This window comes from Phodopus roborovskii, unplaced genomic scaffold (assembly GCF_943737965.1).
Source record: "Phodopus roborovskii unplaced genomic scaffold, PHOROB, whole genome shotgun sequence".
Classification (NCBI taxonomy): Eukaryota; Metazoa; Chordata; class Mammalia; order Rodentia; family Cricetidae; genus Phodopus; species Phodopus roborovskii.
Window position 1 is genome coordinate 1,573,519 of NW_026125264.1, and position 21,746 is coordinate 1,595,264.

The 21,746-nt window shown below is 47.5% G+C and overlaps 1 protein-coding gene across 1 annotated transcript; it reads right to left on the reverse strand.

Annotated features, from left to right (window-relative positions):
* Positions 1 to 227: 227 nt before the first annotated feature.
* On the reverse strand, positions 228 to 21,327 carry Bpifb1 (BPI fold containing family B member 1). The gene is made up of 15 exons (XM_051192904.1): positions 21,175 to 21,327; positions 19,198 to 19,336; positions 18,472 to 18,579; positions 17,539 to 17,688; positions 16,770 to 16,851; positions 12,442 to 12,505; positions 10,930 to 11,015; positions 9,418 to 9,597; positions 8,960 to 9,013; positions 8,438 to 8,596; positions 7,268 to 7,335; positions 6,170 to 6,215; positions 5,209 to 5,272; positions 2,159 to 2,235; positions 228 to 391 (listed from the first exon to the last, which is right to left on the reverse strand). The coding sequence occupies exons 1-15, from the start codon at positions 21,293 to 21,295 to the stop codon at positions 359 to 361; spliced, it is 1,431 nt and encodes a 476-aa protein (XP_051048861.1). The 5' UTR covers positions 21,296 to 21,327; the 3' UTR covers positions 228 to 358.
* Between the last annotated feature and the right edge of the window lie 419 nt (positions 21,328 to 21,746).

The following is a 21,746-nucleotide window of genomic DNA, read 5'->3' on the forward strand; positions in this document are numbered from 1 at the left end:
GCCAACAAGATCAACAAAGTGGGTTCCGCCAATCAAAAGCCATCCAAAATGGAGGTGGTCCCAACATGGCTACTATCCTTCTGTGGTCATGCAGTTTCCATATGACAAAGATTTGTTCAGGTTGGCTCAGAGTTGTCTGAACCCTGCCCATATGTCTCTGTCTATATCCTAGGCCTGCCAGAGATAGAATGACTCCCATGATGGACAAAACCACCCTGACGACAGGCGCCACTGGCAAGTGTTTATTGATTGCAGGGGAATAGTCTACATAGATGGCTCTCACACTTCCAGCTGGGACCTTGCCTGTGCTGGCCAGCTACTATCCAGGTCTTCTTCATGAGAGAGGAGAGCCAGAGTTCTAGGAGAAGGCTGGAGTGAGCTTGAGGGCACCCTGGAATTGAAGAGCAGTCAATCTGGTTAGATTTTTGCTTTGGCTTTCACTTCCTGCTTTTTTGGGGGGGGTTACCCTGCTTTTGTCTTCCATGAAGGAAGTCCTGGTGTTGGGAGAACAGTCATGACCTTGAACATGCATGTGCAGAACACACAACATGGTTTTAAGTGGAGAGTTTGTATATGAACAGTAATTTCTTCCATTACTCTGTGGCCTAGTCAAAGCGTTTGTGCACAGTGGCTAGATTGTATATGACAATGTCCTCAAGCCCACAGTGGAACTCTAAGAAACTTCATTAATGCAGATTCCTGGCTGTCTCTAGAGGACACCTGGATCTTAAACAATTGTCTATTTAAAAATAAATCAAAACAAAATTAAGTGTAATGATAAAACTTGCTCTGGCCTATTCCCCGAGATTGTATTGTGATCTCTCCACAGCTCCAAGCAAAGTGGAAGTGAACGATGAGCATTGTCTTGTGTGTTCTATCATCTCCTCTCACGTACTGGCTTTAGCTCACTCTGTTTTTCACTCTCTTCACACTAATTTAAATGTGTGGTGCCACCCAGCTATAGAACACAGCCAATGAATTGCTGGCTACAGAGACACCAATAGAGCAAAATAGGACATTTGGAGGTAGGGGGATACGGATTTAGATCTGTGGATTTCTCCATAATTAAATGGATCAGGAGCTCTGTGATCCTAACGCACAGCTTGGGGACAAATAGGGGCTTGTAAGAGTCACAGGTTTGGCCCAAAGTACCTCTGTAGAGCGAGGCTGAACACCTTGTCACAGAAGGGTGGTCAGCATGTCATCTGTGGGCTCTCTCATCACTGTCTGTTTTAGCATCCCTTCCTTTTTCTAAAGAGCCAGAGGTTTCCTTCTGTTTTGTTCATTGTTGTGGCCAGCGTCTGTACATAGTAGGGGCTTAATAAATGTCCACTAGCCAGCTGACCAAGATGGGCACTTCATTGGCTGGGCTTCATTGGCTGAAGAAGTTGGGGCAAGAGGTTGTCGGGGCAGGTTTCTAATGCAAATCCTGACTCTGCTACCAACCCTTTCCTGGCAGAAGCCAGGAGTGTAACTTGTTTACCGACCACTGAATCAAACACCTAGTGTGTGTCAGGCCTTGCTGACTACACTGGGTACAGCTGCACAGAGAACTCAGCAGTAACTCTGGTCTCCCCAGGCTGAGGCCTCTTAGCCACACAGGTGTGTGTGTGTGTGTAATCTGAAATCTGCAGCATCGAGTGCTACTTCATATCCAAGACCTCTTGCTCATCTTTCCTGGAACAGTAAACATCTCAGCCTCAGGGCCTTTGAACTTGCTGGTCGTTTTGACCGGACGCTTTCCCCACTATCCACAGGGTACCAGCAAACATCGCCTTTTCAGAGAGGCTTTCCATGTCCACCCCATCAAAACCGGCATCCCACTTTCTCTTCTGAGTCAGCCTTCCTTTCCTTCCCAGCCCTTATTTACTTGATTTTATTTATTAGTTTACCTAGGTGTCTCTCTTGATAGAATGTAGGCTTTTCTGGAGGGACAGTGTTTTCTGTTTGTATGGTCAGAAGCAATAGGAGCCATGCCCCGTGCATATTATACCCTTAAGAAATATTCCTGAATAAGTGAGTGAAGGGATGAATGATGACCAGCAGGGTGGGACGAGCACTGATTTTTCACTTACAGGTGCCTTTACCCTGACAGTATCAGGAGCAGTGGCGTGTAGGTCACCCCAGCCCAGACGGTTTGTTTCCACATGCCTCTCACCTTATTCACGGACCACAAAGACTTCTCATATCCCAGGGCTCTCACCATTGCCATGGGGATTCCAGTTCTCAGTTTGCCTGAAATAACAAATGTACTCAGACAGTGGTGGGTCAGCGTAGGCCTGGGTGGCAGTGGGCATGATCGCAGTTCTGGGTGGCGAGCCTGGCATCTTGCACGTAGGACCTGCTCTGTTTTTCTCTTTCTGCCTGCCTGCCCTCTGCTCTGGCATTTGCCTAGCCCTATCTGACCCTCTGGCATCAGCTTCTGGTTGTTCCACAATGCACCTCACATCCTTTAATACTCTTGCTCAAGAACCACCATGGCTTCCATCTCCCACTGCAACAGTTTCTCTACTTGAGATTTTCTACTCACAGAGCAAAATTTAAATCTCCACTCCTCATGCACAGTGATGATGTTACAGGGTACCAGATCTCTCCACCCCTCACACATGGTGATGATGCCCCAGGTACCAGTCTCCCAATCCCTCACGTGCATCATCTCATTCTCATCTCTGAAGAAAGTACTCTTATTTATCCCTTTCGCAGCTGCAGAACCCAAGGCTCATAAGGACTGGGCAGCTTGTTCTAGGCCAGGTAGCTAGCAAGAGGAATTGGGTACTTGAGCTCAGTTTGCCTACGGCCCCTTGAGTGAACTCTAGCTGTCTGTTTGCACTTAGTTCTATCTAGCCTTATGAATCTGGTGTCTGCCAGTTCCTCCCTGCCTGATTTAGAACTGTCATTAGTAAAGGACCAGGCTGGGAGGGGGATTCAGGAGGGGAGGTAGGAGAGTCTTTTCCAGTTGATGATCAAGAAGATTCCCTGGAGCAGGAAGAATTCAACCTAGGCTTAGAAGATGGGTAGGTGTGGTGGTTTGAAAGAAAATGACCCACAAAGGGAGTGGTACTATTAGGAGGTGTGGCCTTGTTGGAGGAAGTGTATCACTGTGGGGGTGGGCTTTGAGTTCTCCTATGCTCAAGTTACTCCCAGTGTCACAGTCTACTTCCTGTTGCCTGCTGATGATGTAGCCAGCAGCATGTCTGCCTACATGCTGCTACCATGCTCTCTGCCATGATGATAATAGACTAAACCCATGAACTGTAAGTGAGCCACCACAATGAAATGTTTTCCTTATAAGATTTTCCATAGTTATGGTGTCTCTTTACAGCAATAGAAACCTCAACTAAGACAGAAGCTGGTACCGGGGACTGGGGTATTGCTGTGATAGTCCTGATCAAGTTTTTGTTTGGAGGAATTTCTATTTCAGTACAGTAGGAAAGCAAGTAGAATGCTTTAAATACTGCTATATGGGCCATACTAGTTAGAGGCATGGAAGACAATGATGCTGAGAATTATCTCAACAGTGGTGATCAAGAAGTTTCAGAGGAGGAGAATATTAACATGTGGCCTAGAGATAATTCTTGTGATATTTTGGTGAAGAAAGTGGCTGCTTTGCCGTTGTCTGAAGTGTATGCCTTGAGGCTAAAGTGAAGAGCTTTGGATTAATTCCATTGGCAGAGGAAATCTCAAACAGCCTAATATAGACTCTGTTGTGTGGTTGTTAGTGAAAACTTTGATCAAGATTTATAATGAAAAGGAATAAGTTAAGCAAATAAAAATATAAAATGTACAGATTGAGAAGAGGGGCATCAATAAGTGGAATAGAGCTAAATCCTGTGTTCAAGGAAATAAACAGATTAAGAAATGAAATAAAAGGAGTGGTGATCTCAGGGCAAGATCCTACCCAGCTAAGTTTCCTACTTGTGAAAAGGAACTAAAGAAAAGCTTAGAGCCAGGTATGGTGGTGCACACCTTTAATCCCAGCACCCCAGAAGCAGAGGCTATTGGATCTCTGAGTTTAAGACCAGCCTGGTCTACAGAGTGAGTTCCAGAACAGCCAAGTTTAGGCAGTGAAGGTAATCATCAAAACCAGAAAGATGGTGAAGATGTAATTGAGCAAGGGGACCATGTTCCAGCCCCAGCAAGCATCAGAACTTGGCATCTTCAGCCATGTGGTTCTGGCTTTAGAGATAAGGATAGAAGAAAAAGGTTATGAATGTAATTTGCCTCCATGTCTAAGGAATACCTCTAAGACCAGGCAATGCTAGGGATATCCCTGAATGTAGGCCTAGAAAGGTCATTGCATGAAGCTGTGAAGTTGAACCCTGGATTGCCTTGAAGACCCCACGATGTTGGAGATGCCAGAGCCATGGGATGCCTGCCAAGGAGAGCTGCTATCAAGGAGTAGAACCAGCCCAAGAGAAAGAAGTGTGTTTCAGTCAACAAAACTGAAAGGAGCTAGAGATCTAAAGGGCACTTTGATGTCAGACATGAAGATGCAGAGTTTGGAGTTTGTCCATCTGGGTTTTGATATTGCTTTGGTTTAGTATTTCCTTACTATGCTGCCTTCCCTACATTTTGGAATGGTAATGTATATTCTGTGCCATTATATGTTGGAAGGATATGATCTGCTTTTTGATTTTGATTTTACAGAGGATTACAATTAAGAGATTGTATGAATCTCAAAAGAGACTTTGAACTTTAGACGTTTGAATAAATTTGAGACTGCTATAGACCATAGGGACTTTTGAAGTTGGGCTGAACACAATTTTGCTTTATAATATAGCTATAAGCCTTTGGAGGCCAGGGAGTGCAATACAGTAGTTTGAAAGAAAATGACCCCTAAAGGGAGTGGCACTATTAGGAGGTGTGACCTTGTTAGAGGAAGTGTGTCACTGTGGAGATGGGCTTTGAGTTCGCCTATGCACAAGCTACTTACTCCCAGTGTCACAGTCTACTTTCTGTTACCTTCTGATGAAGATGTAGCCAGCACCATGTCTGCCTGCATGCTGCCTTGCTCTCTGCCATGATGATAATGAACTAAACTTCTGAACTGTAAGGGAGCCACCTCAATTAAATGTCTTCCTTTATAAGAGTTTTGTTCATAGTGTCTCTTCACAGCAATAGAAACACTAAGACATTGGGACATGAATAAGAGGGTCCCCAGGTGAAGGCAGAAGGTTCAGCAGCTTAGGAAAGGGCTGAGGGACTCACCATTCACATTGGGCAGCAATGTGTATTCAAGGATCTTGGTCAGGGTGCCCTTCATGGTTTCAGGCTGTGAGGAAGAGCAAGGCTCATTGTCAGGTCCTCTGGGTTATTACAGGTTTCCTTATTCTTCCATGACAAGGGTACCCAGCAGACATCTTGGAATACCAGGTCTCCTGCAGGCTGGAGCTGCCTTGGTTGGACCAGATAGACCGCAGAGAGGCCCTCACTGCTCTGGCTGTGGCTCATTGAAAATGCCCTACACTCAGGGACTTTGTACCAGCTGGAAGCACCCAAGGGAATTCTTCTTTTAAAGAAAAGCCAGGTGTCCAGATTTTCACAAACTTTGCATTAAAATATTTTTAAAACAGAATTCATAAAAACCAATGAAATGTCATGCGTGGTAATGGACAACTATAATCTCAGCAATCAGAGGGTAGAGGCAGGAGGATTGTCATGAATTTCAAGACCAGCTCCAGAGCTACATGGTGAGACCCTCTCTTCAAAAAACAAAACCAAACAAAAGCCACCAGCAACAAAATAAAGCAAAGGAAAATACAAAACAAACAGGCAAAACTACCTATAACAACAACAAAACCCAAAAATAATACAAAACAAAACAAACCCAAGAGCTGAAGATAAGACTCAGCTCAGTTGAGTTCTCTTCAGGCTAGGGACTTGAGAAATAGGACCAGGGAAAAGGGGCTGCCCAGGGTGGGTGGAGGAGCTTTGTTTATAATAGAGAGCAGGCTCGGATCTGTACATGATTAGTGTTCCTTGCTATATCTGCATACAGTTGGTGCTCAGCAGAAACTGGTGCAGGCCAGACTTCGGAGGGTAGTGAGGAGACCCCAGCTCACCCTGGAGTTCCTTTGATGTCTCTTTAAAGCAAATCCTGGATAGTGTCTCATTTTAGAATGGCCCATTCTGGCCCCAGTGCCCTTAGAGATAATCTGTTAATACTTACGTTGAACAGCTTAATATCTGAGATCATCAGCTTGATGCGTTCAATACTGTAACAGAAGATACCCGTGAGAGTAGTTCCTTGGGGTTTCAGTCAATAATTTCATTTATTGAGGACCTGCTGTGTGCCAGGCACAGGCAGGCTCTCATGAGACAACGGTGAAGCAGGGAAAGTACTTGCTTCATGGTGGCACAATCTAAAGGGGGTGGCCAGTGGCCCAAAGGACAGGAAATCACCGAGGAATGAGGGAGGATTGGTGAACTAGTTTGCTCAAGTCCTTTCTAAAAGGGTACTTAATTCCTATTCAGCGACTCATGTAGAAATACCAGCCTGGGTAATGGAATAGTTTTATTTCTATCTATCTGTCTATCTATCTATCTATCTATCTATCTATCTATCTATCTATCTATCTATCTTCTGTCTGCCTATCTTCTACAGTCTACCACCCATTTATCATCTATTTGTCTTCTATCTTTCTCTTTCTATCTACTATCTATCTACCTATATATCAACCATCTGTCTGTCTTCTAAAGTCTACCATATATCTATGTATCTATATACCTACCTACCTATCTATTTATCTATGGCTATCTATCTATTATCTATTTATTAGTCAATCAATCAATTAATCAATCAATCATCTATCATCTACCATCTTCTACATAGCTATCATCTTACCCTGTATGGGCTCATCAAAATCTCCCCTGAGCCTAACTTTATCGCCCGAGTCTCCAGTTGGAATCCCTGAACTCAGTCTGGGACAGGAGGTGGTAGACTTTGCAGGACTGGCAGGGACACAGAGTTCATTTCTGTGCTTGGCCCCCAAGGATTTAGTACCTGGGGCTGTTACTGCCTCTGTCTTGAAAAATTTCAGAATGGGCCATTTTAAGCCTGGGGTGGTGCATGGCAGGCCAGTCCTGTTGTGGAATTAGCTTGTTCTGTGTCTCCTGTAAAGTCCCTTCATTTTCTATTTGGAATTCAGGCCTTAAGGCAGATCAGGCCTGGTAAGGCAGCCTTGTCATCAGCTGTATCTGGTGCCCCCTACTGGTGGTTTAGAGAAACCAGCAATCAGTGGCTCCTCACACAGATGCACACATTTACCTGATGTTACTGAAGTTGATCATAAGCCGGTCACCCTCTGTGAAAAACCGAGCTTCATAATTGGCCTCCTGCAACAAGAGAACCCAGCCCCTATTTTTTAAAAGAAAATATCTAGAAGGAGGGTTATACAGGAAAGATTGGGGGGTCAAGGAAATCTGATCTGACTTTCGGCTACTGGCTGTGTGACCTTGGGAAATAGTTTTACCTCTCTGGGCCTCACTTCCCATTCCCTAGTCCTGGTCCACTTGTGACAGTTCAGGCTGGGAATGACAATTCCAACACAGTCAACATGTGCTGGCTGCTGACTGTGTTTCAGGCAGTTCAAATGTTTTCTTCATTAAGCCCACCATCCCTTGAGGGGACCCTGACAGTTCCGTGGTGTCCATGGGCAGGAATGGAAAGACAGAGGAGGTCAGTGGCTCTGGTAAGACCTAAGAACCACTGATATGATTGCAAAGCTTAGAGGCTAAGTCAGGCTTGACATACGGGCTCAAGGCTTGCATGACCCTGAGGCCCAAATGCTGGGCTCCGTTATAGCAGAGCCTTGAGAACCAATTTCTTCTGCAGAGCTTCCCATTGGTCATGGAGGGGGTCATTAGGGAGTGAGGTTGGCCTGGGAAGCGGGTTCCCACACCGTCTTTTACTGCCAGGCTAGAATGTCAAGATGCACTCTCTGGAGGCACCAACACACCTACAGTCTGTGAAAGGCACCCCTGAGATTGTGTGGTGTACAACTGAACATAGAGACCCTGCAATGAGGCGTCAACTCCTCCTACTCACAGTGGGTACTGCTCACACCCCCTTTGGGTAAGCCTGGCTGGCCTCACTCATGAGCCTACCTTTCTCCAGTCTTCTCTTTCCTCTGCTGTGCATGTGGTTTCCCTGCTCTGACCCACCCCTTCCTTCCAGGAGCTGCTGAGCTGCTGCCTGTTGCCTGTTCTCTGGAAAATGCCCCTAGCTGGATGGAGCTGCCTTGATGGGAGTTATGGTCCCTCTATCCCTAAGCCTGCTTACTGGTGGCTAGTAACTGGCTGATTGGCCCCCCAAATTCTTGACTCTTGGCCCACCACTCCCCCTCCTCTCCATGTTCCTGGGTGACACCTCAGTTGATAACAGTGAACAGGAAGACCTCCCCAGTCTTTGTCCTATGCCACAGACTCTTGAACTCACAATGCCGAGGGAGAAGAAGGGCCGGACATCTGCATTGGTTGGGAACACTTCCAGGATGATATTTTGGGCTGCTGTGGCACCGTCCTCATTCAGCACGATCTGGGGCCCGCTGTAAGTGGCAATCTTCACCATCTGGGAAGGTCCCAGCTTGTTTGCTGCCTGGAAAGACATCAGACCCACACACCTGGCCACAGTGCACAGACAGGCCCTTGTGGCCCCTCTGGTGTTTCCGGTGCTCCTGCCTCTGCCCTCTCCAGCACCCCTGTGTGGATGTTCTCTGGTTTCTCAGCCTGAAGCAGGGGTTTAGTTAGAGTTGCCCCCATAACCCAGCATCAGTCCACTCAGGTAATCATCAGATCAAAGATTCTCTGCTAGACTGAAGAAAGTCTCTGGGCTTCTGTTGGGGGGGGGTGGTCCCCATAGTGGAAAACAAGAGAGCATCCCACATCTGTTCTCCACTGCAGAGACCCATGAGCAGAGGCAGCAAGCACCCAGAAAGCAACAGGTGAGAAACACTCCCACCTCTGCGTTGATCTCCTTGATGTCTGCCTGGAGCTGGCGGGCCACTTCAGGAATCTGGAGAGAGGGGAAGGTCTGTGAGTCAGTTGCATGGGTCATGCTGCAGTAAGAGGATCAGAGTATGTGTTGGCACCCAGCTCAGGAGAAATGTTGACCTTGATCAGTCAGTGACCTGTGCCACTGGGGTGCAGGGACCATCTATGGGTTCCTCAGGATCCAAAATGCTGTTAAGCTCCCCCAGGATATTTGGAGGATGAAACAGGCACACCCAATCCCTTAAGGCAGAACCAGAACCCAAGTTGGGTGTTAAGGGATGCTTTGGACTCTAGCATAGAACATCAGAAACAGAGTCCCTCTGCAGGAAGGGCAGAGCTGATCACTACTGGGAGTTCCCAACTCAGCCTCCTTTCAGTGGGCAGGTGACACAGACTCAGTCATCCTCTGTCCGCAGTGGGGCTTACCAAGAATCTAAGCAGAATCACAAGCTCCTCCTTGGGGACCAGGGTGTCCACAATGGCATTCACCAGGTCCTGCCTCATGAGCAGGCTGAAAGGGGCCCCATTGGGGGTGGTCTCCATCTGGGAAGCCACAGAGCTGTTGAACCACTTGGTCACCCTCGCCTGTGAGTCCAGCAGCTTGGCCTGAGGAGACACAGAACAGGGCATGGTTTCAGGGCTTTGATGCTCCATTGACTCCCATAACCACCTGGAAGGAAACGGCTGTGCTGAGGGGGGAGGTTGCCTCCCAAAATTCTCATGATGGAAACCTCATCCCTGTACAACAGGGTTGAGAGTTGTGTCCTTTGAGAAGTGGTTAATGCTGGCTCAGGAGTGGCCCAGTTACTGAAGGTAGGAGTGGGCCATTTGAAAGTAAGCTCAGCTCCTGGCTGCCCTTGCTCTCACCCTCTCTCACTCTTCTGGCTTCCACCATGGGCTGATGCAGCATGGAGACCCTCACCAGAACATGCGCCATGCTCTTGGATTTCCTAGCTACCAGGGTCTTTAAATAAGCCCAGTAAACTTCTATCGTTTATAAACCGCTCAGTTCTGGCTGTGTTCTGGCAATACAAAATAGATTAGCACAGACGCCATTCTGTCTGCTTCCCATCTTTGCATTTGTGTCAGGAAGCGTCGATTGAAAATGCAATGACTGTCGGTACCTGGCAGCCTGCACTCCTGAGTCCCTTAGATCACCTCTGCCCTCCCTTTGTGTCTCGGTTTCTCAGAGTGCCTAGAATTGTGGATGCATACTACCTGTGCCTAGCTTGTAACTTAATGCTTGCTTTTCACTTAGGTTTCAACCTCTCAAACACTTTAGATGAAGGGGAGGATTTCGACCGCAACAGAGCAGATGCAAGTGTCCCATGCTGTGGTTCCCAAGGGTCTCCTGAGAACAGGTCTGGGACTCACACCACCCAAGGGAGTGGGGAGTGGGTGCAGTGTGGTATTTTCCAGAGGTCCACTGTCAGGGAATCCCATATGCTTCATTTGGTTGTCTACTAAGATATATCTATATCTATATCTATATCTAGATCTAGATCTAGATCTAGATCTATCTATCTATCTATCTCTATCTCTATCTATATCTATATTTATATCTATATCTCAAGGAAACTGAGGCTCAGAGAGGTGAAGAAACCTGCCTAGAGCTACAGAGCCAGGCAGTCATGGATCCAGGAATGTTAAGACTGTATGATCCTTGAGGTAGCCTCTGTCCTGAGGCCATGTTGCAATGTCATCAGAAGTTTGGGGTTTGACAAGAGCTTGCCTGAAAGACCCAGGGACCCATACAAACATAGGGTCAAAGTCTGAGGGTGGGGCATGAAGTTCTATCTGCTGGCTTTCACAGGGTTCTTAGGGTCTGATTTCATCAGCTGTATGCCCTGATGCTGTGTAGGTATTGGACCTTGGGTGGTTACAGAAGAGCAGTTGTTCCCCAATGTCCCCACTTTGCTCTGAGGTCTGTACACTCACCTCTAGGTTGAACACAATATTATTGTCCTGAATAGCAGGAGACAGAAGGCCAAAGTCCAGGGCTCCAGGGCTGAGGGCAATGGGTGCTTCTCGGGGCAAGAAGAAGGTTTATGAGGATGGAGGGTGGGGTTGGGTGGGTGATTTTCTACTGCCAGAGTCAGGAAAAATGATGCTGTTGGTGGCAACTATGGCAATGATTATAGGGACCGCTCAAAACACCAGCACAGAGCTAGACTTTCATGTGTATAACTGGAACCCATCCAGTCCTATGCCAAACCTGAAATGCTGTTTATAGCCTGTGCCTCCCCCACCTCACTGTAACCCACTCCTCAAGCAGGTAGGGTCTGGGCATTGAATTCAGGTATCCACCCTTTAGTTCATCTGCCACCTGTGTTGGCTTGGCTTTCCCCACTTGGTGTACAGGGAATGGAGACACCCCATCTTTTCAGCTGTTGGGTAGAGAATGAGCTTGCCTGCCCCTGCCTTCCTCCAGTCTCTGTCACTAAGATCAGAACAACTAGGTAGACTTGGGAACTCCCAAGACAGGATCTCTCTCTCTCTCTCTCTCTCTCTCTCTCTCTCTCTCTCTCTCTCTCTCTCTCTCTCTCTCTCTCTCCTTCCTAGAGTTTCATACACGCTAGGTAAGCCATGGCCATACCAATCCACACTTAATAGTAGCACCTAATAGCAGCAGGAAGAATTGGGTTCCAGCCTTCCATACCATGAAGGTCCGTCCGTCCATCCATCCATCCATCCATCCATCCATCCATCCACCCACCCACCCATTGTCCATCCATCCATCCACCCACCCATCGCCCATCTATCCATCCATCCGTCTGTCCGTCCGTCCGTCCATCCATCCATCTATCCATCGATCCTTCCATCCATCTGACATACATTTATTTTTAAGCAACTCTGTATTAGACAGAGTATTCTATATGCCCAGAACTTTCCTATAACCTTTAAGGGCTACCAACAATCCTTTGAGGTTGGGAGGTAGAAAGCCTCATTTTACAGATGAGGAAACTGAGAAGAAAGGATGGAATGATTTCCCCAAATCAAGGAGCAAGTCAGCAGAAGAGGTAGGCTTTAACTTAGCTCTATCTGAGTATCTGCTCACATAGAGCAGTGATTCTCAGCCTTTGGGGGTCGCATATCAGATATCCTGCATATCGGATATTTGCATTACAACTCACAACACTAGCAAAATGACAGTTGAAAAGTAGCCATGAGATAATTTTATGGCTGGGGGTCACCACAGCATGAGAAACTATATTAAAGTGTTGTGGCCATAGGAAGGTTGAGAACCACTGTCTGAGAGTCTTGTACATATAAGGTGATCATGAAGTTGAAGCTGCAGCATCTGGGAAGGACTTAGTAAGTGCTTGTGTGCCAGTGCTGGGCCCAAGTTGCTTATTGGACATGAGAGGGTTGATTCTCCTGTGTAAATGTATGGCCTGAAGTCCAAGCCTGTAGATAAAGGAAAGACAGTGGAGACAGCAGAGCCCCTACCTGTTGCCAGCCTCAGGAAGCCATTGTACATGTCATCGAAGGCTTGCTGGATCACAGGGCACAGCTGCAACAGCACAAATACAAGGCCATCAATGAAGAACCAGATGCCCATAGCATCCTGGGCTTGGTCTCCCCCAACCCAAGTCTCACTTCAGTGTTCCAGCTAGTCAAATGTTCATCTGTGGAGTTGAGGACTCACAGATTTGTCTGTCTCTGTCTCTCCTTGCTGTTCAGAGTTCATGGCTGTCCTAAGGGCCACCCAGGTCCTTTTTGTAATGGTTTGCCCTTTGCCTTGTGCCCAGCCTGTGCTTGGCCTGCCAGCTACCCTCCCTAGGACACCCATGATAGCTTAAAGGAGCCCATGTTTCCTTAGAGGAAACCAAGAATTCATTTGTTCATTCCGTAAGAACTCACAGAGTTCTTCCCATGTCAGATTCTAGTGTAGAGGCCAGTTGGGCTGCTCCACCAGATGCTAAGCAATGTCTGAATCTTGGTGCCACCAAGGAGTTCTCTGCCTAATAAGGACAGCAGTTCTCAACAGGGAACAATTTTGGTCTCTGGCAAGATACTGGGAGACATTTTTTTAGTTAGCATAATGCAACAGGTGAACCACACTGACATCTAGTGGACAGAGACAACGATGCTACTACAACACCCCTCCCCTCAGCCCAGCCCCAAGTATCAAAATATCAGCAGCTCCAAGAGTCAGCAGTGTGGATTTAGTAGTTCTACTGAAAGTGTGTGTGTGTGTGTGTGTGTGTGTGTGTGTGTGTGTGTGTGTGTGTGTGTGTGTGTGAACATTTGCCGCTGTCTTTAGGACCCATGGCCATTTTGATGTTTAGCTGCTCTAAGGGAAGGACCATCTCACGTGCTACTCTCTTCAATATTCTTGTGTGAGAAGGGCAGTGCATTTTGAGAAATGCTGGCTTGTGAACAATGGTTCCCTGTTTCCATCAACTTTCCTAACCCATGACCCATAGAGAAGGAGGGACAGCTGGACAGACATCTGACGCACACAGCCAGGGGATCGATTGACTGCTTCCTGCAGGAAAGGGGTATCTCCACATTCTCTCCCACAGTTCCCCATCCTTCACTTCCTTTGGCCCTCACCACACATCAGAGTCTGGGACACGAGGTTCCTGTCAGACCTATTGCTTCTGAATCTTGGGTGGGGCGGGACATCCTTTTTTTTTTTTTTTTTTTTTTTTTTTTTCCCTAGCCTTCAGACAGTTGTGAAGCACAGTCTGGTTGAAAGCGATGCCCACACTGAGAAGGCCTCCTCTGTGAGCTCCTTCCAGAAGTCCCCTCCTCAGATGACACTGAGTCATGACAATGACCACTGAACCCTGCCTCAAGACACTGTAAATCCATGAGTTAGGATTAGCTTAGAATTCCAAGTTCACACCCTCTCTTCTGTTAGGGAATGCATTTTTTTTTTCTAATGAAGTACATTCCTGGGCAGACTTTTGAAAGTATTTGCATCTGGGTCCTACTCCAAGAAACTCTTATTTTCATACAGAAAAATAAAGTTCTTAAAAAAGATATCTTCTGGTCATATTGGCACATGCCTGTGATTCCTAACCTTGGCATGTGGAGACAGGAGAATCCGAATTCAAGGTTAGCCTAGGCTACACTATACCCTTGACTCCATGCCTATAACAGTCTCATATAAGTTGAGAATAGGCTGTGCCCTTCTCTAAAAACTGTGGAATGAAGGACCTGCATTCTCCTGGGCCAGATGACCAAGGAAGATGGGTTATCTGAGAGAGCGCTGCCTTCAAAACCCCTGAACCTGTGAATGTCTTGTTATTCAGCAAATTCTGACAATGTGGAAAGCGTGCGTGCCTTCATCTATGTTTCTGGTATAGCATGCTCACAATAGTGAGACAAGATCACTTAACAACGTGATTTCTTTCCATTTCCCTTTAAAAAGACCTTTCTGGATATGCACAACTAATGGTTCAGGGGTTACAATTCTAGTAACAGTAAACAGTTGGCTTGAGTTGGAAGTCACATATATCTACTTATTCTCCAATTTCCTACCCCTCTCTCCAACCTCCCCTCTTTCAAGAAGAACCAGGAAGTTTGTTGCCTCCCTCCCCCTTCCTTCCTCCTCCTTTCTCTCCCTTTCCCCCTCCTTCCATCCCTTCCTCTTCCCTTCCTCCCCCTCTGAGGATTGGTCCCAAGCCTCACACATGCATGGCAAGTGCTCTCCCTACCGCTGGGCTACATCCCCAACCTTTTTGATTTACTTTTAATTTTGAGGAAGGAACTTGCCAAGTTGTCCAGGCTGGACTTGAACTTGCTTTATAGCACAGGCAAGCACTGAGCTTTTGTCCTTCTCTCTTAGCCTTCCAAGAAGCTGGCATTACAAGCCTATTCCAGACTGGCCAATATTGTTTTTTAAATTAACTCTATAAAATATAAGGTCCAGGGGCCTGGAGAGATGGCTCAGTAGGACCTAAATTCGATTCACCGCACCCATTTCATATGCTCAAACCTGCCTGCAATGCCAGCTCCAGGGGATCAGATACTCCTGGCCTCAGTGGTCACCTATGTATGTAGAATATACTCCTCCCATACCATAAACTTGGTCTTTACAAAAAAACAAAATATCATTTGAGATTTCTATCCTTTTTCGTTTTTCTGTTTTTATGCTGGGCCTCATGCATGCTAAGCAAGTGTTTTATTACAAGGTACGTTCTTAGCCCTTGGGTTTTTTTGATAATTACATTGTTTTTCTTTGTTCTCTGTAACATGTAGAATTTAGTCTACTAATATCAGATTCAGTAGTCTGTTTCCCAGCATAGAAACAGGGGTTGAAGAGTTACCAAGAATTAATAATAATAATAATAATAATAATAATAATAATAATACTAAACCAAACACAACTCGGTATTATATAGTAGACCATAATTAACAGAGGCAAAATGCCACACTGTATATTTCTTGAAGGCAATTTGGTAGGATTTGATACAATTTTGAACAGTTTGGAGGGAAACTGATACTCTATTGTTTTAAATAAAATCCCATCATGTATATGAAATATTGTTTTAAAGTAATCTTAATACAACTGTTTTATTTAAAAGATATCTTGACACCCAGTTAAATATGTTCCAGCTATTATAGCAATTATAAATGTTAGATAAGGACACAGAACATCAGGCACAGTCACATAAAAACATGAGGGCCTGTAGATGGAGCTGGACATGTGCCAATGGTCAAGCAGCTGCTGGGTTGGACTGCACACATTATGAATATTTTCTTCCTAACCTGTGTTAGTTATTATGTCATCTTTTTTTCACTAAAACATCATCATAACACCAATGAGACTAATGACATCTTGTAGGCTTATGGTTAAGAAATGACAGCTGCTTGATAAGGGGCTCTAAGCCCTCTGGGTAACTACTGAAGTGAATGTGTCTTAAATTTACAATGGAAATCACAAGTAAATAATATGAACGGATCCACGTACCTGTGGCATATTAGGGACATATAAAATGAGTCACTGGGGTTGCAGGTGCCTTCTGTTGTAGAACGCTTGCCTAGCAGGTGTGAAGCCCTGGGTTCGATCCCCAGCAACACACACACACACACACACACACACACACACACACACACACACACACACACACAGCCTGCGCTTAGTAATACAGAAGAAACAAATGCAGCTAATCTGGAGGGCCGCAGTGCCTACAAACCACACCTGGACAGCTGAGCAGGGGCATGCCACAGCCTGCTTATACAGCATTCCAGGACAAAATGTTGGATGCTCAGGGATTTCTAGTTTACTCTTTATTAAAGTATATAGACTTACATAAAAACATACTAAAATAAATTTAGTAAAGGCAGAAAACACATCTCTTCCTAGGTATTTTGCTCAGCATCCACTGTTGTCTGTTGCTCTTGAGGTACTGCCCACTGTCTGTCTGGTTGCAGCATGACTGGCTCCTCCTTCCAGTTCAGCTCCATGGCATCACTTTAATAAAGGCAGCCAGGAGGTAGGATTTATACCTGGAAAGTCAGCAAAAGCTGCAGGTGGTATTCCCTTCCTCAACTCTTGTAGAGACAAGTGTTAAAAGCTTAGTCAACACACTACCTATCAAAGCCTCCTGGCCTTTTGGCTGCTCTGTTATGTTGACCTCAGTGATCTTCCTGGCTCAGTGACTCAATTCATTGGCTCAGTGGTTCTTTGCTTTGTTGAAGGAATTATTCCATCCCAGAAGGATCCCATCCAGAGACATAACTCAGTTGGCACCAGCTTGCAGTTTCACCCTAGTCCTCCAGGGGGTGCCATCTTCATAGGCCAGAGGCCTGATTTTACTCACGTGGTTTTTCACCATTTGGGGCAGGGCTGGCACCAGGACATTCATGACATTATTTGCCAAGGAGTTGACCATGAAGGAGAGCCTTTGGCAAAGGAGAGTGGGAAATTAGGAAGTTTATAAGAGAGAATTGTCCCTGCTTTAGAGAGGTGACTTGGAATCTTGGGAGGAAAGAGTTCAATCATTTACCCAGGGTGTTAGTCAAAGCTATAGAGTCTACGCTGAAGGCAGACATTGGCCTGGGTATTGTCTTTACAGATATGTGCTGACATTAGGATGCTGGGAGCTGACAGGTCCCATGAGAGGTGACATGTCCCCTGAGAGGTGACATGCACTCTTGTGAGTAGGTCATCCTTGCTTCTTGCAAAGTGTCACGAGCAGCATTTTCCAGACCAGCAGAGTGAGACACAGGAAGGTGACATGCTCAACATCACCCAGGCAGTCAAGGGAGAAGGTAAGCTTGCTTTGGGCCCACTTATGTCTGCCTGGGTGGCCTGGGAGCCCTAGCTGGAAGTTCTGCTCTGCCTGCAGGTGTTTGCCCCACACCCACTCCGCCCACCCCTACACCCACCCTCTCATCCTGGTATCATGTCAACATTGCTGCTTTCCTCTCTGCCATCCAGAACAGCTTCGATACCCTGGATTCTCAGGAAGGAGCCTCAGATCTAGAGTCAGGAGGGACACAAGTCCATTCCCTCAGTGTTGTGCATGTGAGCAGGGGGCAGGGCCACGGGCTGCTTCTCCTACCAGCATGATGGAACCCAGCGCTCACTTGTTCAGCAGGCTGAGGCGGAGGGTGTTTGAACTGCTGGAGCAGTCACCAAGGTTGAGGCGGGTGGGGCCGCTCTTGCTTTTCTCCACCCGGACGAGGGCTTGGATCTCAGTGTTCATTTGGAACTGCACCATGGTCTTGACCAGTGGCCTGTGAGGGCAACAGCAGTGAGAGTGAGCACTGTTCAAGCCCACACGGGAGCCACAGCTGGGTGTCTGTCCCTCACTATCTTTCTGGCTGGCTCCCCTTGTCTCCCCAACATCTGGATCCCTCTCCTGAGCTCAGCCATTACGGATGCCATGGGATTCCGAGTCACACACTCTGCCCCACTCAGATGTCCTCCGAGTGCCTTCAGGATAGCACAGCAGCAGTGAATTCCACATCCATTCCCTGGCCTGCCACTTTCAAGCTTTGCCATCTTGGCTGCTGGCTGCTCCTCCCACACTGATGTGGGAGCAAACCCTGAAGTAACCCCTGATCTTTCTCTGCACATTCTGCTCACCAAGAACCCCTGTTTCTGCCACACAGCTAGAATCTGATTGCTCCTCTGCTCATCTGGCCTATGCCTTCACTCTCTCCAGTAGAGTTGTTGAAGGCCCTGCTGTGGACCATTCCCGCCTCCACTCTGCCCCATACTTCCCCCCATGGCTCTTCCTTGGCTCAGACCTTCTGTTGCTCTCAGCCCTCATACTCCATAAAAGCCAAGTTCATGTCTTGGTTCATAAAGCCTTGCGTCATCGCCCTTCCAGCAGTCACCTCTGACCACACCCCCCTCCTCTTTGTCATTTTTTAGCAAGGCAAGTACATTTCTGCCTCCGGGCCTTTGCACGTGCTCTTCTCACTTTTGGATTTGTTTCCAGATATCTGAATGGAGGAAGAGAGTGAGTAGATGAAGCTGTTAGGTTAGCTGTGTTGGATTCAGGGGACACTCACGTGTTGAGTCCAGCCACCATGTCCAAGGGGATTCTGATTACTAGCTCCTGGTCATAGGTTGAAGGCTGCACGGCCAGCTGGAGGATGTTAGCAGAGGTGACCTTCATCCTGGACAGTGTGGAGGGGAGATGGAATCACGTTCACGCTCAGATGAGTGTCACCCCCATGCCTATTCCCATCCTCTTTCCTGACTTCTGTACACCTGACCGACCCCAAGCCCAATCTACTGATCCTGTCCATCATGGCCCTTCCTCTGTCTCTCCCCTTCACCCTTGCTTGCCTCTCTGCATGTTCCTTGACTTTTAGCCTTAGCCTGTTGAGCTGGCAGTAAGCCCCCCTATGACCCGACCCTACTGGCCCATCACTTTGCTGTGGAGGTTTGAAATGCAATCATTCTGAGTGACTCTTGTCCCTCCATAGTTTTGCCCTGGTCCCTTTGCCTGGAATGCCAGTTTCTTGGTGTCTCTAGCCTAGCCATGATCTCCACTAAGAAGCATTCCCTGGTCCCGGAACTGTCCCACCTGGAGCTATCTTCTTATGTGGCTGCCCTCTTGAAGTAGCAGTGACACTGACTTATGGTCACCACTAGCAATTCTGGGGCCTTTTTAAAGAGGAACTTAGTCTGGCCCGTCTTCACTAACGATTGTTGACTGAGAACTGAGCAAGCAGTGTACTTGGGCAAGGGTGTGGGGAAGATGGTTTCCGGCCCTGTCCAGGGCCACTCACCAGATGATGTATCTCAGGAAAGAGCGCATTAGGCTGTCCAGCACAGGGACGCTCCCAGACCTATCCCGCATGGCACTGAGCAGAGGCAACTCATGGAGGATGGCAGTGGCATCATGATTTTTCAGTGCTTGGGTCAGGTCTGCAGATAGATCCAGGGATTAGAGATCAAGAGGAGGTAAAGGATGGCCATTACTCAGGACTCCCTGGACCTGACATTAGATGAGTGGGAGCCCTTACACTCAGAATATTACCAGTCACTGCTGGAGTGCTGGACCTGTGTCCTCCCTCTCCCCAGGCAGTGTCAAATGCTTCTCAAGCTGAGTAGCCCATCAGGGACAGTTTTGTGGCCAAATCACACTTGCTAATGATATTTGACACCCGCAGTGTCTGTCCTGTTGTCAAAAGTACCTAAGGTGCTGAGCAGAAAAAGCAAGAAATGGGAATGAGGGCTTCGGGGCTGGTCCCTCTGACTTTTCCCATTTGCCTAGTCTGTGCTAAGGGGGCTAGCCCATTAGCATTTTTTCTTTGCCAGTTGGTAGTCTTAAATTTACCCCATCAGCACAGGCTCAGGGACACAGAGGGGCAAATCCCTGAACCATTCCTCTTATCAGTTCCTGTGGTGTCACTGCCCAGGTGACTTTGAATTGCCTGTTAACAGGGGTTTTGAAGGCTGAGAGTAAGTCCTGAGAGCCTCTGGCAAGCTTCCAGGGGTCAAGCAGGGATGGTCCTCTGGAGAGATGTAACAACTCCTCCCTCCAGGGGCATCAGTCAAAGGACATCATCAGCTGTGGGCAGGGTGTGTTCTGTAGGGTCTGCATGCATGCATCAGGCTAGTGCTGGCCTACTGCAACCCTGCCCAGCTTCCCTCCATCCAATGGGCCTTATTGACACACAGTCCCAGGAGGCCTTGGGAGGGGTCTCGACTGTGAGTGTGTTCTGTGCTTGGATGCCACCTCATTGCTGGCTGCCCTTTGGAGTTACTTATCTTTCTCCCTCTTAGCCAAATCCTCCTCCCTCTGGTACCCTATTGTAGTCCTCTACATTTAAGACCCCTCCTAAGGTTTATGGTGTGGCTTTCATCTTCTGATGGAGTTAACAGATACAGTTGCCTTTTGGCTTCTGGCCTTCAATGGTCACTTGCTTGGATGGGCTCACTGACTCTCCTGCAGGGGATCCTGGGAATCTCCTCCCAAACTGCCACTGGTAATAACTGCATGGCTGCACACTTCCACCATGCTTGCTCACCCCAAGCTCCCTGAAGTGCAGATGCCACATGCTTGGGAGTCACAGGATGGGCCTCATATAGGTCATCTGCTTCCCCCAGCCTTTGGAAGAGGGCTTGTCCACCAGGTAATTGCCACATAGGAGACATGTGTCCATGCCTGGGTGGAAGGTGCTTCCAAGTATCTTCTAGCACACAGGACTGTTCCCCATGACAGAGAGGAGCTAGGGAGAAGGCTACCCACAGCCCCTGTGATCTCCCTCAGTTCCTATGGTGTTGGGAGTTCTGGTAGGTTCAGGGAGGCAGGCCTTCCCATGTGCGAATGGAGAGTGAGCCTAGGCCCAGGGTCATGGAGCTGGAGTAATGAACCTGTGTGTGGGACCAGATTCTGCCCATGCCTCCCTCTGCTCTGGGGACCAGGAATGTGCTAGGTCTTAGCTCTTTTGATGGGAGTCCAGGTAAGGACAGGATTGGGGTGCTTCCCTGCAGGCGGTGGCCACTCACCACTTGTAAGGCTCCCAGGTCCCCAGGGCAGTGGCTTTTTGGAATAATATCGTTTGAGGACATCTTGGCATCACAGGCTCTTGAGATCATAATATCCAAGTACTTCGTACCTCAACCTCTGCTCTTATCTCATTCAAGTACTGGACTCCACCCATGCCTGATACACCCTTTGGACAAGAAACTCCTCTCCTTTTTGGAGTACTGCCTTTGCTTTATGGTGGTGAGGCTCGGTGGAGGGAGTCATAACTTACGTTCCTTGATGACTACTGGGCCGAGGTTGAGCACTGCAGGAGGACGAAGGTCAGCTTGGACCAATGTGGCTCCCAGCAAACCATAGAGGAAGGTGACAATCCATGGGCCAGCCATCTTCATGGGTGTTTATGAGAAGTAGATGGCAGGGAGCAGGACCTAGAGTGAGCACAAAGGGTCTTGCTAGCTGGGCAGAGGGGCCCACGTCTGGGGCACAGTATCCAGAAGAGGCATTCGGGGCAGTAGGTAAGAGCCAAGTCTTAGCTGTGCACCTTTGAATAATCAGCCAAGGTTCAAATACCTCTGTGCCTCAGGGTTCTCCTCTGGTAAGTGGACGAGATGAAGCTTCACTTCATGGAGTCTCTGGGATTAACAGTTAGTATCTAGAAATCATTCAGTGTGGTGTTTTTCCCATGGGAAGAACTTGGGAGACATTAACAGTTTTCAGTGACCATTGATACTGGCACCAGAGGAAACCATGCCGTGGTCAAAGCAAGAGGGCAGGGCTGACAGCCTGCATCAGTTGACAAGGCAGACCATACCCTCAAACCATGTTTTTCTTTTCCTAACACTT

What these genes read in the sequence shown, in the direction of transcription:
- Bpifb1 (XM_051192904.1), bottom strand. Translation starts at nt 21,295, where the DNA reads ATGAAGATGGCTGGCCCATGGATTGTCACCTTCCTCTATGGTTTGCTG. An exon ending in CCCAGTAGTCATCAAGGAAC is followed by an intron (nt 19,337 to 21,174) that starts GTAAGTTATGAC and finishes ATCTATCTGCAG; the next exon opens with ACCTGACCCAAGCACTGAAA. An exon ending in TCAAGGAGATCAACGCAGAG is followed by an intron (nt 8,597 to 8,959) that starts GTGGGAGTGTTT and finishes ATGTCTTTCCAG; the next exon opens with GCAGCAAACAAGCTGGGACC.